We start from the raw sequence: 27,401 nt of genomic DNA on the forward strand, positions 1-27,401 counted from the left end.
CTTCTTCTTCTTCTTCTTCTTCTTCTTCTTCTTCTTCTTCTTCTTCTTCTTCTGCTTCTTCTTCTGCTTCTGCTTCTGCTTCTTCTTCTGCTTCTTCTTCTGCTTCCTGCTTCTTCCGTTTCTTCTTGGTAAACAGAACTCGAAAATGCATAAGATCACTATGCGAGCGCGTGGGACACATGTTAAACATAATTTTCAGTTTGGTAGGAAATTTGAATTTAGCCTGGGTGGCGGCCGAAGCCTAGATCTACTCTTCTCGATTTTACAACCACCAGGGATCTTTAATGTGCACAACTTGCACACGGGCCTCCGCAGATTTTTCGCCCTTATCCGAGAAGGATAGTGCTAGATCTTTCCTACCTTAAGCCAGAAAAAGACAGAAGTGATGACACTGAATGTAGGCTCCCCAACGCTGATTATGGTGAACAACACAGACCTCCCCATTCGGACACATTTACCTACCTAGGCAGCATAATCAAAACTGACGGCTGCACAAAGGAAGACATCATGAACAGACTCGGCAAGGCAAGATCTGTACACAGAAGCATGATCAACATCTGGAAGTCAGGACAATTTAGTATACAAACCAAGTTAAAGCTTTATAACAGCTGTGTACTATCCACATTCCTATATGGAGCTGAATGCTGGAGGATGCCTGATCATGACCGTGTCAAGCTATCTTCCTTTCATACAACCAGCTTACGCCAAATCCTCAGAATCTTCTGGCCCGACAAGATCTCCAACGCAGATCTGTTAACTAAATGTAGGCAACATAATATGACCACCATTATAATAAAGGAGAAGATGGAGATGGATTGGACATATTCTGAGAAGAGAACCAGACTCTATTGTGAAGACTGCCCTCCACTGGACACCCGAAGGACGTCGCAAAAGGGGCAGACCCAAAGTAACCTGGAGACGCACAGTAGAGTCTGAAATGAAGTCCTGGAATCATCCGTGGGGAACGCTGTCCAAGATGGCCCAAAACAGACAGAGCTGGAGATCCTTTGTTGCTGCCCTAAACACCAGATGGCGTAATGGGTAGTAAGTAAGTAAGTAAGTACCATAAAATCAGGGTTGTGGCTGAAAGACAGCAAAATCGAAGGAGCCAAGATAATATTATAATGTATTAATGTATTATATATAGCAGTCGAGACTCGAAAGGCTGCAGAGTCGAGGAGCCAGGAGGAGAGCGCATAAGGAGAAAAAACAGGGGGGGGGGGGGGGGGGGGGGGGGCGAGAATTATATTTGAAAAAAGCAGGCAACAGAGCGTAGTAAGAGAACAGGAAAGGAGATGATAGGACAATAAAGTATAGATAATTTTTTCCCCGTTCACACTCAGGTTTCGAACCCGGCGCCCATATTAATAAAATTATTGGCCTATAGAATGAGAGGGAATCCCCAGGCCTAGCCTTTTGACAACGTGGGCCTATTAATTGCTTCTTAACTGATTCCGCCCATGATTTTTTTCAGGCTCTGGACAAATTATTTTTCCTGGTTCAGTTTTAGACCTGGGGACACGGGGTGCATCTATTTAATGTCTTACTTTGAAGCTCTATATGTTACTCTAATAGGTATTGTCATATACCAAAGTGATGGGAATCAAAAGAGGAATCTGTTTAAACAAATAACAAAGACCTATAATCTGTTTATATTCTCATATCAAGGTTTATGTTTGTTCATTAATAAATTGATAAACACTGACGTCAGTGGTGAAGGCCGTACGGTTTATAGCAGAAACTAGAGGTGTGCGAATAACGAGTCCAGACTCGAGTACTCGAGTAATACATGCGGCGAGTCCAGACTCGAGTCACAAGTAAATTACTCGAGTAAGGACTCGAGTAAGGACTCGAGTCCAGACTCGAGTCTGTAGGGGGAAACAGAAAAAAAAGGAGAAAAATTTGGTTTTTAAAAAGTTAAGAATAGATAAAAGAAACATTCTAATAAGCAATTCTTTAAACTGAAGGAAAAGAAACAACAAAAACAAAAAAATTCCTTCCCCCAAAGGAAAAAAACGAACCCCCCCCCCCCCAGAAAAAAGCAAAAAGGAAACCACTGTTAAAAGCCCACGTTGACCAATCAAACTTCTTTTTTTTATGAAGTGCACTGTCTGAGGTTTACAGTCTGTGTACATTTTATTCTTACTGTTGTAACAGAGAATTATTTTTAAAAAATAAAAAATAAGAAAAGATAAGATAAAGACCACCTCTATTCTAGCTTAGTTGTTATACAGTTGTAAGCTTCTCACTCACCTGGGGTGAGAGAGCGAGCCTTTTGGCTATTCTCTTCCTGTGTGCGTTTACCGTGATACCCAGTGTAAACCACAGAATTCTAGATCTACACTTTTTAAAAATTGAATTCTGTGGTGTAAACAAACGTTCCAGTTCTCTTGTGTTAAAAACATGCAATTTTGTCTGCGGGCATTGAAAGAGAGAGAGAGAGAGAGAGAGAGAGAGAGAGAGAGAGAGGGGGGGGGGGGGGAGTAGCCTAGATGTAGCGAGAACTTCTGGGCAAAACAAAATGCCGACCAGGGTAGTTCGGCTCTATTCTAAAAGGGAAATAGCCGTAGCATCTTTGTAGACCGCCAAATTAGTTTTACTTTTGTGTTATAATATCATTTTTTTAAAAAGGGGTTTGTCTATTTAATCATCCTCCCCTATAGGAAGTATTCAGAAATTAGGAAAAACCGGTTTTGTTTCACACCGGGTGAGAATAGCCAACGCTGGCAAGTCTCACCCGGGGTGAGAGGTCGATCACATTTTTATTCTCACCTGGGGTGAGAATAGCCACTTCCTAAGATAAAATAAAATAAATACGGTATAAACAGCATGTGTCTAGAATTGCCATAAGCCTACTCAAGCTCCCTCCTAGGAAGGCACTCTATTTTCTGTCCGATATTCAACAAAACTTTTTTTGAAACCCACTAAAATTCCCTCTCGGGATACTATTACTCGAGTAATTACTCGAGTCTTAAGAGCCGTGGGACTCGAGTAATTACTCGAGTCCAGAGCAGATACTCGAGTGTGGACTCGAATCTTAATATGCTGGACTCGCACACCTCTAGCAGAAACCTCGGCTGCCTGCTCAGCCCGATTTAGCTTCGATAAATTGATCTAAATTAATCATTTTAATGTATGCGTAAAAATCATACAGTTAAACTAATATTGACATAAAAACAAATAGAATTAATTATCTTCTGCCTTGTTGTGTATTTTATTGTGATTCATTTAATGCCAAGATTTACCCGACCTATTCATTCCTCAGGTAGTTATAATTTATTCAAGTGCTAAAAATGTTAAACGAATCGTGACATATCATAGAACTACAAACGACACAAGTACATACATGTATTCGAAAGATCAAAGAGAGTCGTTGTCAAAGAAGACATATATATATATATATTTAAATTAATGCTTTAATTCAATACAACACAGGCTGGAATCCAGTACATTTATTTGATTTGGCTTTCTCTTTCTCAAGAGTACCATTTAAATAAAGGAATATTGCATAAAGCATGTTAAAGTTGGGGTCATAGAGAATTATGATTCAGGCACATCAAGGACTTTGGAATATTTTATAACCTCCTTGAGATGTAGGCAGCAGTGTAGGCCTAAAATGGAATCCAAAGATTATCCACTCAAAGCAAACACAGAAGCCCTGTCGACATTTCATAAGAACGGAGTTCTATTCAGATTTATTTAAAAAACATAAACTTGCCGATCTTATAGGGCCTAGCAACTTGCAACGATTCAAATTTAAATGAGTTTTGATAACATAACGAGAAGACCCAAGTTTCACTTTCAAATTGTTTTTATAAAAATTGAACTTTTTCTGTAGGCTATTGTAAATTACACTTCTGGTTACCGGTAGCCCTGATCCTAGGTTCTTGTGCACAGTGTGACCCATAATATGTGTGGGATATCTTCTAGAGATCTAGATCTAGATTCTAGATCTAGATTTAGATCTATTACTATTAGATTCTAATCAAGTCTTTTTCTGTGAGTGTGTACATGATACACAGTGTCTCTACTCTAGTAGTCTAGAGCTAATAAAAACTAGAGTCGACTCTGTGTGCAGCACAACAACCAATTCAAATTCAATGGCCCAAGAGCACTCTCCATCACCAACCCCAGAGCGTGCAGTGTATGGCTTCGTCTTCTATCTGGCCTCATTTGTTGGATTTGGTGAGAACTGAAACTGAGGGAATTCCTTTATGATGGGTTTTTTTTAGGAAGGACTTGCGTAAGGAGCGACCACCCCAACAAGCATAGTTCGAAGAGCCCTTCTAACACACACCCTACTGCAACCCTTACCCTACCCCTAGTAGCCCTCTATTACTGGCCTCTATTACTCTGTCTCATCATAGTGGTCGCTCGTTATGGAAGTCCTCCCGGTTTTTGCATAGTATAGGCCAGCCCCCCACCCTTCTGAAATGGTAGGCCTACTTTTACTTACTTTCATTAATTTAAATTCTTACTATTTTTAAAAAATATTTGGGGGGGGGGTGAGATGTTAAATTTCAGCATGATGTCCTGTATGTTGTTCATGATGATTTGCATGAGAGTAGGTGGCAATCTTCTAATCTGGGATGTTTCATTCACATTCTTGGGTTCGGAAGGGTTTTGTTAGTGTCAGTGATGTCTGATGGGTTGTAAAGTGGGTGGGGCTTGCTGTGACAAAACGTTGTGGTCGTTCAGATTAATAAAGGAAACATAGACTGAAGAGGAAAAGACAGTGAAATACACATATATTACTATTAGGTCGAACTATAATAAAAAAAACAATGTGGAAAAAAAAAAAAGATCTAAAGTAGGCCTACAGTCAAACCTGCCATGAAGGCCACCTGGGTAGACCCACACGGGCATCGGGCAGGACAGTCAGAATGGATCGTTTTCTGATGCAAAAGGTGAATACCGGCATAACAGTGACGACAGAGGTGTATAATTATAAATAAGAAACGGCAACACGCCCACACCTATGCCAGAGCTCCCAGACTGGACCATATGTTCTATGCTGTCTGCCGGGCGAAAGGGGGTACCGTAATTTTTGTAGTCTTTGCCTCTATAAATTCTTTCCCTTTTAATTCCTGCCACGTGTCTTTTTTTGTTTTGGTGTTTTATGGCGCTTGCCAAGATGTAAGCAGATGATTAAACCTAGTTTGAGGGCAGGAAAGGAGGTGAAAGGAGAAAATCAAGAAAATTTTCCATCGCTGACTGGTTTCGAACCTCGGACCTATGGAATGAGAGGCGAACAAAGTAACCTTCAGACCACGAGATCCCCCCCCAATGTCCATATAATTGATAAAAATAGAATTTTTTTCATGTAAAGAGGTTGCAAATCTTTGAACAAACTTGGTTTCATTTGGAAATATTTAATGAACTTTTTCACTGTCTTGGACAAGTTGTGGATAGAGATGGTGGAACTCTTCAAGGGATTCGCTCTTTTGATGTATGTGATGGACCCAAAATCCCCAACAAGAACAACAACTTTCTCCTCCTGCTATATACGCCTTTTTCTACTATATTTACCTATGTAGTCTGACTGTCGGCAAATTGTATGGGCAGTCAGTAATTTCGAGTATTTCGTGTACATGTTATCTGTGCGGGACTGTATTTACAATGAATGAATTGAATTTGCTTACCCTATATGCAAAGTAACCAAACATTTCAGAGAAATTCCAAAAGTCCAAAGAAGTAACCCTTTATAAAGAGGCAATTTTTTATCAAGACTGTCGAAGTAAAAAACCAGGGAGATAAAGCTGTTGTGTTGTGACTGAAATATGATCAGGTAGAAACCCCAGTCCACCTAAAATGTAGTAGTAAATACGGAAATTCAGTTTGGAGGTGAAGAAGTATATTATGTACATGTATATATTATACATACATGTGGCAGGAAGTCTAAGATTTGGAGGTAGGGATTAGCAGGCTCATCCGCTGTGAATAAATGGAATTTTTTACATGTTCCCACCCCCCTCACTTTTAGTTGTCTACATTGTGTGGGCCTATGTTCCTGATGCCTGGCTTCATTCTGTGGGACTGACATATTGGCCCCAAAAGTAAGTATCTATCTACTGATTCTTTTGTATGATGAAAGTTTTAACGTTTTGGTGTTTTTAAAAAATAGTAAATAACATCAAGTTTGGGAATTGTATTAATACAAAAATCTCATCTCTATATACTGTCTGCAGATAGTTTACAAACTGCAGCAGTATTAGAGTATTTATGTAAGTACCATACACATATTTTTATTTTTTTGTTTTCAATTTTGTAACCTATTTGAATTGGAGTTCTCATTATATCTTGGATTAGTTTTTCTTAAGATGCAAATTTTTTATATGTGGCTGTCTGGTATCAAATACATGATTGGTACAGTCAAACCCTGTTACTGTTATACTGCCACCCCCTCCCTCTCCCAATTATACTGCCATCCCCACTTACTGCCAGTTTTTGCCAATGCACTAAAAGGAAACCCAATAAAACATTTTTTTTTGCCCATTTTAAAAAGCCAAAAAAAAACAAATGGTCTTCTCGCCATCTTTCAACAGCCTGAGTTGTATGGTCCCTACTAAACTATATAAAATTTTCCCGGTAACTTCACCTGTGAACTGGCCATCAGAGGTACACACAACACCGCGACGACACCCACTTGGCAGTTCTGCTGTTATAATCTCCGTTTCTCCAACACCTGACTGTGAACAACAAAATCATCACATGCAGGAAGGCTGAAGGCCATGTCATCAAATTTTGACCAAAGGGAAATCATCATCATTGCCTTTCTCACCCTAGGTCAGGGTATACGCCACGGACAAACACTTTCCACTTTTCCCTATCCTGGGCTAGTCTATTGATATTATTCCATGTCTTCCCACTTTTCTGTACATCGATTTTTTAAAACTCTTGTTCAGGTTCCACGTGGTCTGCACTGTGATCTTCTCCAATCCAACACTTTCCTTGTTATAATGCATCTGCTTGACTTCCTGAGAGTATGTCCAATCCACCGCCAATGCCCTCTTCCTACCCCCCGCGGAGGTGCTACTGACTGAAGTGGCTTTAGGCCATATCCAAAGGGGGTACAATGAACATTAACCACGTTCTTATGCACAGTTATAAAGTTCTGTAATTGAAATTGGGCTGATTACTCAATGTCATGTTCATAACTGTGCCTGAACTACAACAGGGAAGTGCTGTTTTTTCTTTCCTACCGGTATTTCCGGGGTGACTTGATAGTCAAAGCAGACTTTGTGCTGTTGAAGCCAGAGAGGTGAGCAGAGTTATCCTTATTCTCTGTAAGGACTTCTCTATCGACATCCACCCATTGATGCTCATATGACCTTTTATGCAGTTGCAAGCGTCGTAAAACCACTACTAAAACTAAACTTAAAGAGCCTTCTTCCCATCTCATCTCTGACTAGGCTCTCTTGTTATCCTTAACACTTCCTCGTTGGTGACCCTGTCTGTCCATCTGATCCTCAGTAACTTCCATAGACACTTATTCAAGAAAACCTGGATCCTCTTTATGCAAGTCTGAGATAAGTTCCATGTCTCACATCCATGCAACAAGACTGATTTCACATGAGTTGAAAACCCTCAGCTTTGTACTTTGTTCAAAGTGAGGTATCCCTGGTCCTCCAAATACTAAACAAAGATGTGAAAGGAGTCCGTTCCTTTCCGATGCGGGACTTTATTTCATCACCTGTTTTTTCCTCTCTGTCCATTATACGCCTAAGATAGCAGAAGGATTTGACGTCTTCTAGTACATTTCCTTCTATTCTGATCTACTCCAAAGGGAATAACTCTTTTTAATATTGCCCTTAATCTAGAACCATTGCAGAATCATTTCCCCGACGTTGGGCAGGCAGGGCTATTTAACAGAGGACAGCATTAACCCCATTAAACTGCCAGCTTCTGCTATACCCCCAACTTCATGCTTGTCCCAAGGTTTGCATAAATAACAATGTTTGACTGTACTGTGAACTCTGTGGAGTAAGCTTTTTTAAATTAAGGCTCACTATCCGCTCATGTCAGATTAATCATAACTCGTTTAGTGTGAGATCAATATCATCATTGAAAGTTATGAGGTTTGGCACATTTGTTAACCCTTTCAAACCATTTATAAAGCTGATTAGGCGTCTCAGGACATATTTTTCTTTATTCTTAATCTTTGAGACCTGTTAGCCCCTTTGTGACAATGGGACACTTTGTGCCTCACCAGGCACAAGTTTGGGTACCCAGGGATGAACGATGGCGCTTGATTTAATGGTCTATAATTAGATCCGGTTTGTAAATTTTATACAACAAGCCGTCTCTAAAAATGGAGATTCTTTGTAAGGAAAAGTATTGCTGAATCTGAATCTGCAATTAGTTTTATGAAGCATGTCTAGTAATAAAAACAGTACAGCGACTACAAATTATAACGAATTTACGATAGTCCCTATGGTCATCACACTTTGCAAGGCACAATGAGTGCCATTCGTCACAGTAGCATCCTGCTTCTTTAACCGCATGAAAAAGAATGACGAATGGGAATGGCCTAAAGACACTTCGGTCAGTAGCCCCACCCGGGGGGTGTCAAAATACATGGAAAGATGAATAGGGCCTACCTTGTACAGCAAAATAACGTACAAGTCAACCCTTTGGACAGGAGATCTTGATATTTCCAAAATTCCCATCCCTGGACTACTTGAGCGTAATTATCCTGATGCATCAACTTTGTAGGAAACCGAAAACTAAGTCCTGGGCCCGTTTATTGGCCATACATGATCAGTACAACAAGTGCTGTTCGTCATTCTTTTTTATGTGGTGAAGGAAGCAGAATGCTACTGTGATGAATGGCACCCTGGAAGCGACCTCGTTGAATGTGAGCTTGCCGATTTAAGTGTTTGTTGAATCTGGGTTATTTTTATTGATTTTAAAGAAGGATAAAAAAACGGGGAATCTATCTCCTTTCGTTGAATCTGAGTTCTCGTAGAATCCGAGTTCCACTGTATACACAAAGATTGATGTGATCTAGAAAAATGGGGGTTGTTTAAAATGGAGGTGGCAGACAGAAAGAATGAATTCAAAATGAAAAAGACAAAACCTCTAAAAAACTCAGTAAGCTTTTGTAATGCTCTGAATATAATGTCTTTTTTTTTTTCTTGCAGGTATTGGGCTGTTGCTGTTCCAACATATTTCTGCGTGGCAGTGATTTTAGCTTTCATTGCATACACAGGGCTGATATTCTTGAAAACTGCACCTATAACAGATGGTAGGACAATAACAGGTTAGTTATGATTAAAGTTATTTTCTTTCTCTCATCCCTGAGTAGACTACAGAACATATGTGTGGAATTGTGGTGAAATTAAGGGCTTGTCAAAACAATGAAATCCTAGAAAGCAAAAGTTTTTCTGCCCATTAGGCCAATTTTATCAGTTTTATTTTGTTTTATTTCATTTTAAAATTTTCAATTTTTATTTTAGCTCAACACCTTTTTTGTTCTTATAAAGACACATTTCTGTGTTGATTTTACAGCAAAATGTTCATCAAAGGTGCAAAAAATGTAAATTTGCAGTTTTTAAGGACACTCAGCCTTTGGAATTCCCCAAACTTTGGTGGCCGTTTTCTTGCTAATTTTACCTCTGACATAAGGTGACCCCACCTCCTTCAATCTCAAATGTCTTGGCTTCTGTTTAAGAAAGATGAGTATTTTTTTTTTCATCGAAAGCGAAACAATAGTGTGAGACTCCACCGTACGCCATTTTGAAAAGTGATGTAGAGTAGAGTCTAACAGTGTTTACTAAGCTGTCAATATGCCCATAAATTGACGAACGCCTGTCAAAATAATGGGACATTTTGTGTGTACAGGAAGGGGCGTAAAGTCGACAGAGTCTCCAGATCAGATTTACTAGAGGCAGCATTCCCTATGCTGTACAAACGTAGTAATAATAGTAATAAATAGCATTTGAGTAGCGCAGCATACCCTCGCTCGACAGTAAGCTCTATTTGCTTTACACTATATTATTATTATCCCAGCAGACCTTATAATGCTCAGATACATTCTCGGCTTAAGAAATTTAAAAATTAAGAATGATTCTTTCACAATATAAGAACTCCTAGGTCTTCCTTGTATTTCATGTTTTTTTATCTATATCTTTCAGACAGTAAAGCTATCATCTATGACAGTCATGTTGAACTCCAACCAAATGCCTTGCCTCCACTTCGAGACCTTGATATATCAACTGTCAACAGGATTCTCTACAGCACTGATGCCACATGCTCCTGACTAGGATATTATTTTAGAGACATTATTACAAATTAACAAAATCAATTGTGTTTTTCTTCATTGTTTCACCATCCACGGCTCACAGGCTGTTCTTCATTATACTGTCGACTCCACTTGTGTTGAACTCGTTTGAGTTGATCTTCGGTTCAGTTGATCTTTTTCTCAGGGGATCCCAGCATCTCTTCCTTTTTTACATTTTTGTTTAAGTCAAACGGTTCTGTTGAGTTCAATACAAAAGTAAAAATGCTTGAGTTGAAGTGCTTTTTTACCCTTGGCTGCAAGTACACAACGGTTGTATTGATTTTTAAGATTCTTTTTGCATGTGGTTTGTCATCAGATATTTCACAGAGGCTTTGACAAACGTGATACTTAATTTAGAAATACAATTAGGCCAATGTAGAGCCGACCAACGTGCATTGATGATGGAAGTAACTCAATGAAACGATGAGGGGAGCGCGACTGTGGGTGTGTGTCATGAGGCAATAACCACGTTGTTGATGTTGCTTCTCGAGGCCGAAGGGTATGGTGCATCGCAAGACAGTGAGTAGAACAGTACAACCTCTGTTAAACTTATGGCATACTGAGCTGAAAACATACTCACGACGTTACTTAGTGAACTTAGTGTAATGTTCACTTTCTGAAATCTGGAGTCCAAGTTTGAAATCTTAATTTGTAAAACCTTTGTGTCTAAAACGTACCAATGTAAAATGTTCTTTTCGCTATAGATTTCAAATAATTTCAGTGATCTAAAGTTAAGTAACAACGTACTTTGTACAATGTGAGAATAAAAGACATGGCAAAGAGTCAAAGTTTTACCGTACTCGGGAATACAATGTAATCAGCTGCCGTGACGGTAAGTTTTTCGCAGAGATACATTATCATTTATGTTAGTACACGCGTATTGTTAGTTTTACCACCAGTGAATGCTTGCATCATACATACGTGTGAGCACGCAATGATTATTCAAGTGAATAAATATTGCTCTGTAACCTTTTCTTTCACTGCCATTTTTTACCACAATACTAACATTAAAATAAACAGGGTAAAAGATTTTATGTCCCTTGATTTTGTGGTCCTGATGGCTGACTTGAACTTTGGAGCAGTTGATCTTTTTTTCACTCCCCCGACGACATCAACTCATCCATAGGTGACTAAGAAGAAAGCACATTTCACACTGATTCACAGTCAGGCCTTGTTTTAATGCCCACCTGCAGTAAATTTCGCCTCTGCAGCCGATTAGTTGCTAGATTGAGTGTTGGCTAAACTCAAGGAAATCAAACATGACTTGTGTGTTGCCCTATGTCTCTGAAACCTCTGAATTGAATTAGGTAAGTCATTTCAAGACAGTTATGCTAGGAACTTGCACAAGATTGTCTACCAGTGCACACGAAAAGCAGGAAATATGATTTTGAACAAATTATTAACCAAAAGTAATCTAGCAAGACATTGCTTACCATTTTACAAGGTCCTGAAGCAAGCCTGTAAAGAAATGCTACTGGTATTTTACTCTTCTCAAATAAATGTAGATGAAGATGTTCAGTAGATTTTCAACGTATAACTTGGAAAGGGATTTTTTTGATTGGCTTACTTACACTTACACATGCATGCCAAAAATGCCCTCTTCACTCATAATGTTTACCAAATTTGACATTGCAATTTCATTCTCAGTTAAAAACGTGTGCCTGCAAATAACAACCCAAGTCTCTGATGATGAAAAGTGAGATAGCAGTGGCTCCTGATAGATCAAACAATTCTGGTATCTAAACAATTTTTCAATCATCTAGATGAGTTGTTATGGAATGATAGATTTTGTGAGGCCATGTATGAAGATAGACAAAAAAGAAAATATATGTCAAAGCTTGGATTTTATATACAATGTATATTATATATCTCTATATATATGAATGTATAAAGGCCTTTAATATTAATTTTTCAGAAAATATTTAGTTTAATTGGATTCATCCTTCCTACATACAATTTGAAAATATAAGCATTTTCGATTTTTACAAGATTCACATTTGGTACCCAGTAGGCATACTCCTATGGTTCTTCATATGATATATTCAGCTCTAAAATTAAACTTTGTCTTCTGACATTTGGGGGGTTTGACAGGCACGCACACGCTGGATCACTAACATAACAACGACAGGCACACACACAAATTTTGACTTCCTGTATTCAAGTGGATTATTGTCTCATTTCACGAAAATTGACTTCTGTTATCAGTGTCAGGGTGGAAAAAGAGAGCATTAACTTCAAAATCAAAAATGTTCTGAGAAGAGACATAGATCTACTTGCTTTTTTTTTGTTACCTACACTCCTTGTTATGTTATTTTCATTATGAGGATTGTGCTGGTTTATGAAAAGGTTGATTCCTTAGAACATCGGAATTCGTTTATGGGACCAAAAACTGCCTACTCTGATTGCAATTTGTATTAGTTAGTTAGAGGAAATGAAATAAATCCTTTTAATAAATGAGAAAGTTTTGGGAATCTAAAATCCGTCAGCTGGCACTAGTTTCCTTTTTAACCTCTATCATTGCTGTCATGCAAACTAGTTCTCATCACTGATTTTTATCAGAACAAAATGGGACATTGATGCTAAAGAAGAGACTTTGATTTTTAGGGTTTGTCATGCCCTCCTATTCATGCAGGCAAGATTTTTTAGAGCCCAGAAAGTGACTGCATCTAAGAACAATAAGAGAGAGGGAGTCTGTTTGTTTGTGTGTGTGTGTGTGTGAGAGAGAGGGAGAGAGAGGGAGACAGAGAGGGAGAGAGAGAGGGAGAGAGAGAGAGAGAGAGAGAGAGAGAGAGAGAGCGAGAGAGAGAGAGAGAGAGAGAGAGAGAGAGAGTGAGTTGTGGGTTTGATTTTGTATTTGTATAAATGCTGCTTGTTAATTAAAATAAAATCATATTTTGCTTGCATCCTGATGAAAGCTCTCCGACAGTTTCTTCTCTTGGCATGGAGGGTCAATAAAGTTTGTATTACAATATATTCTAATGCAGTGGATTTTTTTATTTGTTTGTTCCTTTTGGTTGAATATGACTCGGAAAAAAATCCCCATGTACCTGTGTGCAGTTGTGTACTTATGATGGAGTACTTCTTGATGTGTGATTTTTGTTTTGTCAAACTGGCAAATTTGACTGGGAACTGTAGGCACTGTAGTTTTGTGAGCATGTATGTCTTCTTAACTTGTATTACAATAATATATATACAGTTCGTGCCGGCTTTAAGCACGTTTTGGACTCAAGCACGCTAAACGGCTCTTACAGAATTTTTGGTATATAAATTACACGCCTTTAAGCACGGTAACTTCGGCTTCAAGCACGCTTCATTTACAAGACAGTCAATATTTTCATGATGACCCATCGAAGTTCGAACAGTCTACACCGCAGCAGCGGAGTGTGTCAAGAGAACACACAAAGAACGCAAGTGATGGACACACACTCACACGCAGGGGAAGAGGAAGGCAGATGCACACAGTCGCGCGCGCGGACATAGGATCTAGCCTAGACCTAGGGCAAAGCTAAACACAACCAAAAAAAATACAAAGAGAGTCGGGGAGACGAAAAAGGGAGGCTGGCTGCGATTTCACCTTTAACCCTCGCTATCCATTAATTAATGATTAATCCTGATTGTGTATCACGCGCGAGGAGGGATGAAGGCGGTGGTACGCACAGGCAGTGTGTAGGCCTAGTGTGCTGTATCGTGACTAGACGTCTAAATTAAGTTTTCATAATTTCCATTTGACCACAAAACAAAAACAAACAAGCGAACAAAAACTACCATGGCGGGTGTCTAAATAACAGTGCACACTTTTGCGGGACCGCCATAGGCCTACTTACAAACAAAGGGAAATAGCACGGGAAATTTTCTACATGAAAATCTCTGCATTATGTCTACTTCGCACTCAAGCACGCTTCGGCTTTGAGCACGCTTTAACTTTCTACCAACGACCGTGCTTAAAGCCGGCATGGACTGTATACATTCGTATGTACTTCTTGTGGCCCAGGCTTTATGCTGTTCCAAGACTTAAATAAATGATATCCGTACAGTGGTGTATTTTCCGGGAGAAAAGAAAACTTGAATTTTGTAAGATGACAAGCTGCTGTGAAATTAGACTCCTTTCTCCTTTCCCAAAACGCTGACCTGTCCAGTTTTGATAAGTAATGACATTGTCACTGTGGCAGGAAGATTTCGGTTCAATGCTGGGAATTCCTAGATCTAGCAGAGTTTGCTTTCTTGTGAGAATGGGAAATGTAATAATGGACATGCATCTTTTAAAAGCATGGTTGAGAGAATTCAACTCAAATAAGTCTGGGTGGGCATTGTTGATTTTGTAAAAGTTGCTTGCACATCCACGTCTCTATGACAAAGTTTTTGAACATTTAGACCGTGAGGTACTTGTGTCAGATATCTTTGAATCTGCTGGTAAATCAATATATAGAAATCTTTGTGAGTCATCGTGGTGAAATCAGGCGCTCGTCAATTCTTGGGCATGTGGAGTTATTGGTATCACTTGAAAGCCGATTTATTTGCCTTGCTTCCAATCAAATAATTATTCATCTATCTTGAATAGAATTCAAAATATTTGTGATTTAAGGTGGTAAGGTCGCCTGGTTTCAGTGGTGAAATAAACAAGAAAATGGCCGTCAAAGTTTGGTAACTCACAATAGCTAAAGAGTCCTTGAAAACGGAAAAGTGACATATTTTGTGTCATTAATCAATGCTTTTCAATATAATTCACTTGGAAATGTGTTTTTATATATGGACATGAAATTAAAAGGGGTTGAGCCATAATATAAAATTTAGATAAAAAAGTCTGAACTTGCGGTAAAAGCGTTTTTTCCGATTTTCTTATTTTGACGAGCATCTGATTTCACCATGATGCCTCACAGTCACATATGGGGTTAAATGTGTAAGGCAGGACTAAGTGTTCTGTGTTTGTAAGAGGTTCAGCGAGCGTTTTGATTTTAGAGACTACTTGTGCATCCTTGTGCTTGGCATTCTCTCAGTTACCCAACACAGATTGAGAAAAAATTGGCGACTCATTCACTTCTTATGACATTATGTAGGCTACATGTTGCCGTTTAAAATTACAACAAAGACCCATATGTCCAACATTTTCATAAGTGGTCATTGTACAGTGGCAAACTGCACTTGAAGGTGAACATAGTGACTTGGCCATTGTCCTAGTGATTGGGTCACTGTGGCTCCATTCCTTCTAAGGCATTTTGACAACAAATGAAAGGGTGGGTTCGAACCCCAATAGAAGTTTGAATTTTTCTTTTTTCCTGAAATATTCTTCCCTTCCTCAACGTAGTGGCCTCATAAAAGACCTTAGGCTCTGTCTTCATATGTCTTGTTGTATTGAGCGTGGTTTGTTTGTTCTTGTACAAGTTAGCAGCCTTGGAAGACAAATATTCAAGGTATTTTGAAGGTGGAGCTCTTGGCCCTGGCATTTATAAGGACTGAATAGGAAAGAAGGCACAGGAGATACAATAAAGCACATAGGTGAGCATAGACGCTCATGTGTGTCACTAGTGTCAGTTTTCTTTTTGAGGGGGTTCCACCTTCTGCTGTAGTTCACTAGGTCGGATTGTAACAAATGTAACCTTGCAGCCCAGTTGGGGGAAGGAGATGAAGAGCATGATGTCCTTTACCGTAACCCCTTTAATGCCCTTCTTATGTACCTGGTACATCATGGAATTTACTGTTTTCCACATCTTGATGTACCAGTGAATACACAATGTGTTGTATTGAAAGGGTTAGGATAAGGCGTGTTGAATTGCAACAAACGACAAGCTAGGCCTAATACAATGTGTAGTGATGCACTGGAATCAGGTGCTCGACAAGTTTTGGAAACAATACAGAGTTATTGGTATCATCTTGAACTTGAAGAAACTTAAAGCCAGTTAATTTTTCTTGCTTTAGATGATAAGAATATCCATCTATCTTGAACAGCAGTCATATTATTTTTATTACAGGAGGTGGGGGTCGCCTACTGTCAGAGGAAGAAAATAGTTTTTAAAAAATGGTCATCAAAGTGGCGACTTTCAAAGCTTGAGAGTCCTTGGAAACTGCAAATTCACATTTTTTTGTGCCGTGGGTCATTCTCCCGTAAAATCCACACAGCATAATTTTAAGACAGAGAAAGGAGCTCAGAAAAAAAATCCATCAAAAATTGGACAGCAGGGGGAAAACGTGGTTTCTTTTTTTCATTATATAAATTTTGATGAGCGCCTCATTTCACTACTATAATGCCACATAAATGTCGGTCACTGTGTACATGCAAATACACGTGTTACCCTGTGCGTTTTACCCCCACATGCTGTACAAATTAGGTACCGGTAGCTAAAATGTGATAGCCATACAGAAATTACATATAACGTACCCGAGTGCAACAAAAGGGTCTTGTGAAATAAATGTGCTATTTTTTTATGCTTTGAAATTGAAGCATTACAAAGATCAATCTACTAAAAATGCTCCAAACTGTAAGTATCTGCCACAGCGCTGTAAATTTGGTCTCTGACAGGACTGAAAGAGCTACAAAGTTCAAATGTGCCCCTGTAGGGGATTTACACCTAGGCCCTCTGCGCAGTGGTCAAGTGTCTTACACCATCTCCAAGGAAAAGTACATACAATGGCAAATGCTAATGTTAATCTGCTAAAGAGAAAATTGATATCTGCTAGATGAAACTATCATTTTAAAACTGTAAAGTTTGAGCAAGAGTGTTAAAAGCAGTCATACTGTTGACGTGGAAGTAAATTTAACCAAGACCAGAAGAATGCAACTACTGCTTGAACATCAAATATATATAAACATGCATTAGTGTCTGAAATATGACAGACCAAAACGCTAGCAAAAACAAAATTGTGGCAAGTTCTCTCTTTAATCGATCTGAAGAAACGTTTACACGAATTATAAAAAAAACACCTTTCAAGTTCAAATAAATGAAATCATCAAATACTCTTTAAAACAGTACTTGGAAGGCGTTTGTACAAAAACTTAATGAATGATTAATGTAAGCAACTTATTTGAAAATAATTTCAAATATTTCCACAAACTATTCCAGATTTCTTGCAAAACCTCTTGAAACTTATGTACAAGTTTTATTGCCAGAAAATTTTATTTTGGAGTGAAATGTGGCGACTAACAAATTTTCAATATAAACAATTTTCCACAACAAAATGAAAGAAAAAAAAAATGCTAGCACAACTTTTTTAAAAGTTACAAGACCGCCATCTGTCCTGGCACTCATTGGAAACATTTTCCAGATTATGGTAGAAAAATCTAAACAGAACGAGACTCCACAAGAAATGAAAATTTGATCCCTGAAAACATAGCAGTAGAAAAAGCATGGTGCCTGTGCTAAACAAATTTGAATGGGTTCTCTTTTTTAAAAAATGAGACACCGGCAATAGTAGAGATACATTTTTTATAAATAGCACCCCCCCCCCCCCATAATCTTGAACAAATGGAACATGTTTACAAAAATTTCCTATCACTACCATGGAAAAAAGTCTGGCAAAAAAGCTATTGTTATCGATCAGGTCACAAAGAAGAAAATGATCTATGACAGTTTTGGCATATTCCAAAACAAGCGGGGAAACTAAATCTAACACAAAATCATAGATGAGAGAGATGAAAAGATGGTAAATATGAACATAATCAATCGATCATAATGACTGTAAGCAAGTGATTTTTGTCTCCTCATTGAGCAGTCAAAAGTCAACCAAAGGAAGAAAGGAAGACAGGCTAAAAAAATAAATACAGAAATCACAGTAGAAAATTATAGTAGTAAACACCAAGTACTAATATAGTGCAATTTGTCAAAACAAGACAAGCTCAAAATTGGAGTAAAAGGGAAACTCATTACCACCTTGAACAATATCTACACATCCAAATTAAAACATTTTGCATTCGTTGGTGTTATTCATGCAGCAAGTCATCTACTTTCAACAAAGTGTTGTGTAGTAAGGAAGTCTTGAGAGAAAAGAGAATGTTTCATTTTATAGTTAGTGTTCACAAATAATTTCCTATCAAATTAAAATTAAAGTTTTGTTTACTTATTGGCAGAAAATTTTTAACCCCAGCAAGTCAGGTCTTATTTTACAAGCCACTTGTTACTTAGAAGAGTAATGGTTGATCTCTCTATATAAAGCATCCTTGACAAGTGTTGGTTTTTTATTCTTTTTTTTATTAACAAAATTGCACATTGCCCTCGGGAACAGGACCAAACTCATAAAACACAGAAATTATCGGCATATTCATTCATCTTGCAATCAACATTTTAAAAAATAATGTTGAAAAATATAGTGTCATGATCCATTATTTGGGGGACTTTGTTGAAACTGTACTGAGTATGAACCAGTGTTGGGATCTTGTTGCATCTGGAAGTTGTTGACGGAAAGACCAAAGGGTCGCAGCACCAAGTTGCCGAGGTCTTTCAATTTACCTACGCATGAGAAGAAAGCAAAATACCGTCTTTAGGAAAACAAAATGAAAGATGACACTTGGTACAGACACAAAAAAACTACCTATCATGGAATTTGGTTACAACAGTGTTCATGTCTTCACAGAATGAGGAGTTCTTCTTTCTCCTGCTAGACTAACAGGAAGTCGAATTCTTTCACCCCCAAAGAGAAAAACTGATTTTTACATCTTGCCATTTTTCCTATCTTTCAGGATGCCCTTTTTGAGAGGTAGGCTACTCTTTTAATCAAGAATTTAGAATAGAGGCATTCTGCCTGGTCTGGCCTGCTTCCCACTCTTTTTACATGGGGCCTCACAATATTTTCACCCTTCTAAGGTAATGTACTAAATCCCATCTACTCTGGAAACAAGGCTGCAACACATTTCAGTTACTCACTAACCACTCTTTCACTAACCCAGGACCCACCAGATACAAAATACTTTTGCAAGAGAGGAGAGACCAGCACGTTACCTTTAGGCTTTCAGCCAACGAGCCCAATGACCAAGGACGACTATGCTGATGAAACCAAGACACTGTTCTAACCAATGTCAAAGGGAATTAAGAAATAAATGCATTTTTTATATGATATATGCATTTTATATATTGTACATTGCCATGCCATCGTCATACACCATCATGAATCCCATTCAAATTGTCACACCAATCAATAGAACAGGAAAGAATCACAGTTGTCCTTATCAACAATAAAATTATGATTGACATTAGACTCTGAAGAATAATCGTTTTTCACTGTCTGTGCAAGAGAAAAACTGCTGAGTGGCTCGTTTTGTACCTATTAGCTTCATCTTACTTGATGAATCAGATGCCATTTAGTTCTGGTAAGAGTGTTACGGCACCTACAACACAATAAGGTCATATAAGTGCCAAAGATTTCAGGAGTTACAAGAGAGTAACAAACACAAAAAAGAAGGAGGAGAGATCAGGACACTAGATGTTTGATAGGAAAGAAGGACTAAACCACACCAAAGCACCCGCCAACCACCCACTCAGATGCCTTGCAGTTGTTTCTTTGCCAAAAAGCACACATAATTCTTCTTTTACTGGCTTCCTATGAAAAGTTAGGACTGGATAATATTAAAACGATTCCTTCCTGTTTATTTCATTACCCTCATCCTTTATTGAGTAGATGAGCAGCTGAAATTGCATGAATGCAATGTCGAGGAAGTAGATGCACACCTACACTTAGTAGAAGTCATACTAAGCATGGTAAAACAGTCTAACACCATCATAAATTGAGGAAAAGAAACCCCTACAACTAGTAAGACTGACAGCTCGTAGTATTACCTCTGCCCCTTACACTTTGCCCACAAAATTGAAATGTAGTCATAAAGAATACTGCATGCTGCATACACAAACTGTACCTGGCCTCCCACCCTTTCCCCTCATTTATGGATCTCTTCAGTTGTGTCCTAGCAGACTTCATCCTTTTGCCACACAAGGCTTCCATTACATTCCACTGTGCTTGTTTATCATGTTTTTTTAGTAAGCATTTTACAGCACTTGTGACACAATTAGGTCATAATCATGCCATAGATTAATGGTTTTAACCTTATCCGTACGTCATATTTTACTATCGTATCCATACCATGAGGGGAACTCTGTGCCACCACTTTCCAAAGAGGAAATTTACTCGTTAATCCGATCCGTACCGTTTGCATTGCAGTCTGTCAAAATGATTTTTGAGAAATACTGAAAATTTCAAAGAGATCTTCGAACTAGAAGTATTCTAAAACGTGGAGAATACAACCTCAGGGGTACAAAATGACCCCAGGGGTTTCGGATAGGGTTAAAAGAGTACCACACACAAAAAGAAGGAGGAGAGGATGATGATAGATGTTTGATAGGAAAGAAAGAGCAAACAACACCACAGCACTGTCCAAACACCCTCTTTCATTGTGCTCTTCTCCAGTAACTAATTACAGTAAAGAACTGTGGTTGTGCACATCTGTTACCCTATCACCATAACGGCCATTAAAAAAAAGTATAAGCAAAAGGGAAATAAAACCAAGAAGAGGAAATAAACCTTATTACGCAAGATTTTGTTGAGTGCCAGCGAAAAGAAGCCCCAAAGCACCAGATTTCAAATATTTAGGGCTATAATCGGAGGGGCTGTAGACAAACCTGTCAATGAACCTCTCAGAAAAATAGAATACCTTCCTGACTGATAGCACGCGGAGTAAAACTTCGGAAAGACACTGAGATGCATGAGTACACTTAAAGACTTAGAGAGTAAAAGACTGGTTCTGCTAATTTATTCCAAAAGTTTGCAGAAAAAAAACTGGATGTAAGTACATTCTTTTAAAAAAAATCTCTCCTGACGACTCAATTGCAAATCTTAAGATTGATACTGTTGTTGTTAATCCAGTAACCTTTGAGCATGTGCCGTTGGGCCCAATGCCTTGATAAAAAAAGGTGAACATCTCCAATATAATTGACCTTGGCTTCAGTTTTTGTTTGTTTTAGTAGAGGTTTTACGGCGCTCGCAACTGCATAAGGTCATATGAGCATCATGGCTTCAGTTTAGAGAATTGTCTATGGTGGGAGGCCAAGTTACAATTTTTTTTTTCTAATTCATTTTAACTCTTTGAAGATGCGTCAGCGCATAATCCGCTGACAGGGGAACCTACCATTGTCGCTGTGTCAGCGGATAATCTGCTGACGATTTTAAATATGTTTATTTGCTTAACTAGTGATCAAAAGTGGACAACCCCTTTATCATTGGAAAGCTCGTCCAAAGCCCTATAATTACTATTTATTAGGCCGATTCCATTTATTTGCTTTGAATTAGGATTGCTTTGCATGGCATTTGTTTTGGGCCCATTGTCGCAGTTTCTACCCAAAATGGCGAGCTTCAGGCGACGTGGTTTGATACTGAAAAAGCTTCGAGTTCTTTATGGATGATGGCAGGGATGAGGAGTTAGATTTCAAGTTAGAAAAAGAAAGTTCAGATGATAGTGATGATGAATCTGTACCACTGGTTGGCAGATCTACCTGACCCCAAAGTCTCATCTTGTCAAAAATTATTTTCTTTTGAGGGCAACTATAGAGTGATCTTACAGCCTTGATCAAGGTAAACGACTGGTATTGTGAATGTATGATTGATTGGTATTAGAGAAAAATAGAGAAATTGTACTTTTTAGTGGTGTAAGTGTGATTTTTGTACTGTTTATTGCAAAAAAAATGGTGACCTAGTAAAAAATGTGTGTCACAGAGTATCGAGAGAGGGAAAGTGGGTGCGTCTTCAAAGAGTTATGCCTATGCTGAATAAGTATTCTTCATGTTGTTGACTTTTTTTGGTTTCACTGCAGGGGAAGTTGTGTTTTGTTTCCTTCATTCAAGCACTACTCAGTGCTCCAACATACCCATGGAAATATCCAATACAAAAATCTAGCTTTCTACAGATCTGAAAAAAAGGATTTTATTCAAAACAAGGTTGTTGGTTCAATATCTGGGTGCTCCTGTCATCCATCTATTTAAGTTGCCTATTAAAGCCTAAGGTTAAAGTCTTAAACTGACTTGAGCCATAGAGTATTAGATAACATGTCCATACTATACATTACCCATCATTTCGTCCTTCATCTTTTCATTTCTGTCCTTGATTTGCTCTGCCAATTTCTATTAGAGAAAGCAAAGAGTAAAGAAATAAGATAACAGCAAAAACATGACTAAAAATGCAACTTTCAACAATATAAAGCACATAAATAGGCCTACTTATTACTCTTGACGCTTGCAACAAATGTCACAGACACCATAGAAAAGAAATTCAACACAGTAACTCTTAAGATTTTTGTAAGGTAAACACTGAAAAAGCAATTTAAAAAATGAAACAAGTATGACACATTAATTGGAAGGTATGGTTTTTAATAAAGTCCTTTCCAGAATAATAATTAATGTGTCAGGACGTGGTGGAATCAGGCGCTCGTCAATATTTGGGCATATTGTGTTATTGGTATTATCTTAAAGCTTGGTCATTTGTCATGCTTTCAGTGTAAAAAATTAACCATCTATCTTAAATAGAAGTCGAGACATTTGCGATTGAAGGAGGTGGGGGTTGCCTGGTTTCAGAGTTAAAAATAGAGAGAAATAGCTGCCAGAGTTTGATGAATTCCATAGCTGGAGAGTCCTGGAAAACTGAAAACTTACATTTTTTTGCACCTCTAATCAACGTTTTTCAGTAAATTCCACACAGAAATGTGTTTTTTAATGGACGTAAAAAAGGCGTTGAGCAACCAAAAAAAAAAAAAAAAAATTTTTTAAAATAAAAACAACAACAAAATAACTGGCCATTAGCCAAAGAAATGCCGATTTCTTTGATTTTATTATTTTGACAAGCACCTGATTTCACCACGATGCCTCACAAATAGTATTCATATAGCGCAAATTCATGCTCAACAGCAAGCTCTAGGAGCTTTACAATACATATTTAAAAATCTCAACTTCCTGAGAAGCATGCACTGTGAGCAGCCATTTTACAGGCGCTAAAACATTAACAAACTAACAAAATCTTTCCCTGATTAAGGCCAGGTCCCCATTCCCACCCAGGTGAAGTAAGGAAAATTCAGGTAAAGTGCCTTTCCCCAAGAATACAATGTCGGGTCTGAAGCTCAAACCCTTGAACCCACAACCTCACGATTTCAAGTCCAGTAGCCTAACAGCTACACAACTAACGCTAAGTAATCATACAAGTCCCACTGGCCTCTCGAATATAGATTCTATAAGAATTTGAACCAAACTGTTAGAAAAAAACTGACGACATGAGAGTAAAACCCCTAATAAGCTGTAAAACAAAAGCTGTAATTTGATACTAACCACACAGGAAGCCCTCGCCGCATGTTGAGAAGGATCAAGTTCCAAAACTTGCTGGTAGTCTTTCAAAGCCTCGTCAAGTTTTTCTGTTTTTTCATACAGCTCAGCTCTGCGCAACAAAGCTTTCAGATAGTGTGGATGCAGTTCCAGAGCAGAGCTACTATCAGCAATAGCCGAATCATACAATTCCTTGGACACACAAACGAAAACAAAAATGTACAACGAGGAAATTCAGAGCTTGTACAATGGTGATTTTTAAAACCGTGTGGTACGGACTGTTAACTCATTAAGGAACCACATTTATATAAAAGTAAAAGATGACAGACTCTATAGCTGTACTAAAATCTATAAACACCATTTAACCATCAGAGTCTTAATACCTTTCTGAACTTCATCAAAAGGCTTAAACCAGTACCTTTGCTTTGGTATGAAAGGGAAAAACAGATCTCTAACAGAGAAAGCAACATCACAGTGGATCAACAGACCAATATTAATATTACTATTATTGAAATTCTTAGTTCAAAGTGGAAACTATGGTGCCTTCAAAGCAAAAATTCAAGAACAAACAAGAGACAAAATTCAGTTTACGTAGCTGATGTGTAAGATGGCTTATTCTAAATGAAAAGAAGGTACATAATTATGCTGTGTAAGTCTTTCAAGTATTTGTCCAGCAGTCACCAGTTCGTTTACTAAGGCGACAGACTAGAATTTCCCACAACACAAACTTTTTGTTTAGTTTTTATATGAAAGACCTGAGGGAGACCTGTGATTGTGATACAGTGGAATCCTGTTATAACGAGAGGGAGGGGACTGGTGCCAAATGTCCTTTATAGCAGGATTCTCGTTATAAGGGATCCAGTAATAAATTCAAGGGAAATAGTAAAGTTGGCCTTATCTATGAGTCTGGTTTTCGGTTTATTTCTTTTTGTAATCTCCCCTGATGATGATTTGGTTCAACATGACTTTAAGTCTTACTTGATCAAAAGTCGAATCAGGTTTCTTTCTCTAGCGCTAGCGATGTTGACAGCTCAGCGTTGGCAATCAGAAAGAAAGTTCACTAGGCTAACTCGTCCGCTGTGTTGTCCCCCACCCCACCCAGCCCTGTGGTGCATTCCGTCTGCTAGCGCACACTGAGAACATAGATCTAAAACACCCCGTCCACTAGAGCTGGGCGAAGAATCCAAACCGGAACCGGTTCCCACGATTAATTCTACGGAAGAAAAGTGTCGACTCCTTTTTACGTAAACCAACGGTCACCAGTTACCTTAATTATTAAAAATCTTCTCTTTTTTTTTTTTTAAGAATTTATTTTTGAAAAATAAAAGTAGATGCTTTGAAGTGTTCCAAAATCAAGGCCATCCTAAATCCCGAAAATGTCCGGAGCCAACCGGGTAACCATCGAAAAAAAAAATCACATCATTAGAAAGTTAGTAATTGGGTTCGGAGTCGATTCCTACGATTCCTAACTTGCAAGAATAGGGAACCTCGCCGCCCAGCACTACCGTCCACGTCAAACATTCGCTCCCTTCATCACAGTACAGCACTATGACTTCTCCATCCCCGAATCGAAGAACAGAGAGGCATGGTAGGCCTAGATAATCTAGACTAGGCAGGACTATCACACGATGCGTTCTGCTTGTCTGTGCATGCCACACTCTCCCCACTCATTCGCACCGGCCTTTATTGTTGGCACACGTGGGCTCTCCCATTTTTTGTTTCGCTTGATCACCAAGTTTCTCAACTGACGAGGTTTTCATGCATAAATGGCCTATGCGCTCTCCACAGCAGTAGCAATATTCTGCTATAACCGACTCACATGTTTGTCTGATTGCGTTATACCAGTATTTTCTTTACAAAGATAAAGAAGGGAAAAAACAGGGTTTTAGAATAGTGTCTTTATAACAGACTTCTTGTTCTTTCAGGACTCATTATAAGTGGATTCCACTGTACAAATGTTTATCCAATCAGGATCTAGCAAAAACACAATACACGCACTTCAAAACAGTTCTAATGTCAGAAACTGTTCACAATATTTTTTAAGAGCCCATTGCTTCTATATTATAGACTCACCTTTTTCATTTTACAGGCTGCCCTATTTGAGAACATTATGGACCTCTCCTTAAGAAATGACAACGGACATATACTCAAAGCCTCTGTGTAGGACTCGATTGCTTCATCGTACTCCCCATTGCGGAACTTGTTGTTGCCCTCCTCTTTGAGATGCTGGCCGTTACATTTTCTCTCCTGTAGACAGAACAATAAAAGAATAAAATTGAAAATCTTCGTCACGAACTTATTTGAATGCTTCGACGTAGTTGCTAATAATGAGCAAAAGCATGGCATGGTTATCAGTAGTGGGCTCTCTCTCAAAGCAATTAAAATTCAAAACCAAACTTTACCCATGGCATTCTAACACCCCCCCCCCCCACCTCTTCCCCAACAACTCAGTCTGAGGTCTCTCTTTTTTAAAGGCCAACGAAGATCCAAGCTTTAAATGAACTTTTAAATCCAACAATCTTTATTATTTTTTAAAAATAACTTAGTTTAGTTTTAGTAAGAGTATTATATGACACTTGCAACATGATAAGACTATATAAGTGGAGAAGATTATAGGTGTTACTTGAGAATAACGAACATAAAAAAGGAGGAGAGATAAGGTAGGACCATAAATGTTAGATAAAAAAGAAGGAGCAAACCACACCAGAGCACCCGCCAACCATCCGCCTCTAATAATTACTTTGTCATAACCAGTTTTTCAAGTGAATATGTAAACGTCTCATTCAGCATTGGCTGATACCAATTTACCTCCACTTCTTCTGCAGTAAGAGCCTCTTCTAGTCTTTTTCTTGCTTCTAATTCTTCTGTGACTTCTGTTTCGCTTTGTTCTTTCTTCTCTTCATCTCCATCTTCAGACTCGTCATCATCATCATCCATGTTGGGAGGAATAAAGTCTCCAGCATTATTTTCATGGGCATCATCGCAAACTGGCACTGGTTGGGAGTCTTCTTCACTATCACTGCCTTCATCGGCGGAATGAAACTCCTCATCACTGTTAGTGCTAACACCACTTTCATTTGTGCACTTACTATCCGATTTCGCGGGGGAAGTTTCCAAATCGCTTTTCTTAGGGGAAACAGTTTTTTGACCAAGAAGTGAATCTTGTGGTTTCGTCTCAGAAAGACCAGTCGGGTCAGCATCACAATCTTCTTTTGTTGTTGCACCGTTGACAGCGGAATTATTTTCACTTATGTCAGCTTCTTTCAAACTGCATAATCTATCCAGCTGATCTGGCACTTCATTCAGTGTGGTTTCTTGCCCATGTCCAACATTTTGCTCAGAATTGTCAGCCATGGCGCAAAAGGCATTAATCTGGAAAAAAAAAAAAAGCATAAAAACAAAAACAAGGCAAGACAAGTAAGTACAAAATAGGCTGAATTCCATAGGACCCACCTTATTAAGTACAATATCAAAGCTATTTTAGACCAGTTGTCGTATGTTTTACCTAAGGAAACATAAAATCAGTATACATCCTCCTTATCATAATTTTCCGATTAATGTTGTAGACGAATGGAAAGAAAATATTGGCTTCTAATCATCATTTAAACAGTGCCTTTTTGAAGGTGTATTCAAGTGAATTTCTGGCCATAACTCCAAATAAGGGTTTTGACACACGTGTTTCACGTTTTCCGACAGAAAAGGAAGTAAAAGGTTGGTTTTAGGGTGGGTGGCTTAGTGAGTCGGTGGCTTAGTGAGTGAGTGAGTGAGTGAGTGAGTGAGTGAGTGAGTGAGTGAGTGAGTGAGTGAGTGAGTGAGTGAGTGAGTGAGTGAGTGAGTGC

At 38.5% G+C, this 27,401-nt stretch overlaps 2 protein-coding genes across 2 annotated transcripts in view; one reads left to right on the plus strand and one right to left on the minus strand.

Annotated features, from left to right (window-relative positions):
• The first annotated feature begins 3,727 nt into the window (after positions 1-3,727).
• LOC101853894 (phosphatidylinositol N-acetylglucosaminyltransferase subunit P) lies at positions 3,728-13,255 on the plus strand. The gene is made up of 4 exons (XM_005088985.3): positions 3,728-4,185; positions 5,984-6,056; positions 9,144-9,262; positions 10,137-13,255. The coding sequence occupies exons 1-4, from the start codon at positions 4,101-4,103 to the stop codon at positions 10,259-10,261; spliced, it is 402 nt and encodes a 133-aa protein (XP_005089042.1). The 5' UTR covers positions 3,728-4,100; the 3' UTR covers positions 10,262-13,255.
• A 3,880-nt stretch (positions 13,256-17,135) lies between these two features.
• The window catches only part of LOC101854538 (tetratricopeptide repeat protein 1), a gene marked incomplete at its 5' end in the record, with an annotated part of 25,028 nt that continues 14,762 nt past the window's right edge, over positions 17,136-27,401 (minus strand). Inside the window, 5 exon segments of the mRNA XM_013088620.2 lie at positions 17,136-18,720; positions 22,320-22,374; positions 23,569-23,754; positions 25,636-25,809; positions 26,371-26,934. Coding sequence (XP_012944074.1) covers positions 18,584-18,720; positions 22,320-22,374; positions 23,569-23,754; positions 25,636-25,809; positions 26,371-26,916 — 1,098 coding nt within the window. The 3' untranslated portion in view covers positions 17,136-18,583.

This window comes from Aplysia californica, unplaced genomic scaffold, assembly GCF_000002075.1.
Source record: "Aplysia californica isolate F4 #8 unplaced genomic scaffold, AplCal3.0 scaffold00002, whole genome shotgun sequence".
Lineage (NCBI taxonomy): Eukaryota > Metazoa > Mollusca > Gastropoda > Aplysiida > Aplysiidae > Aplysia > Aplysia californica.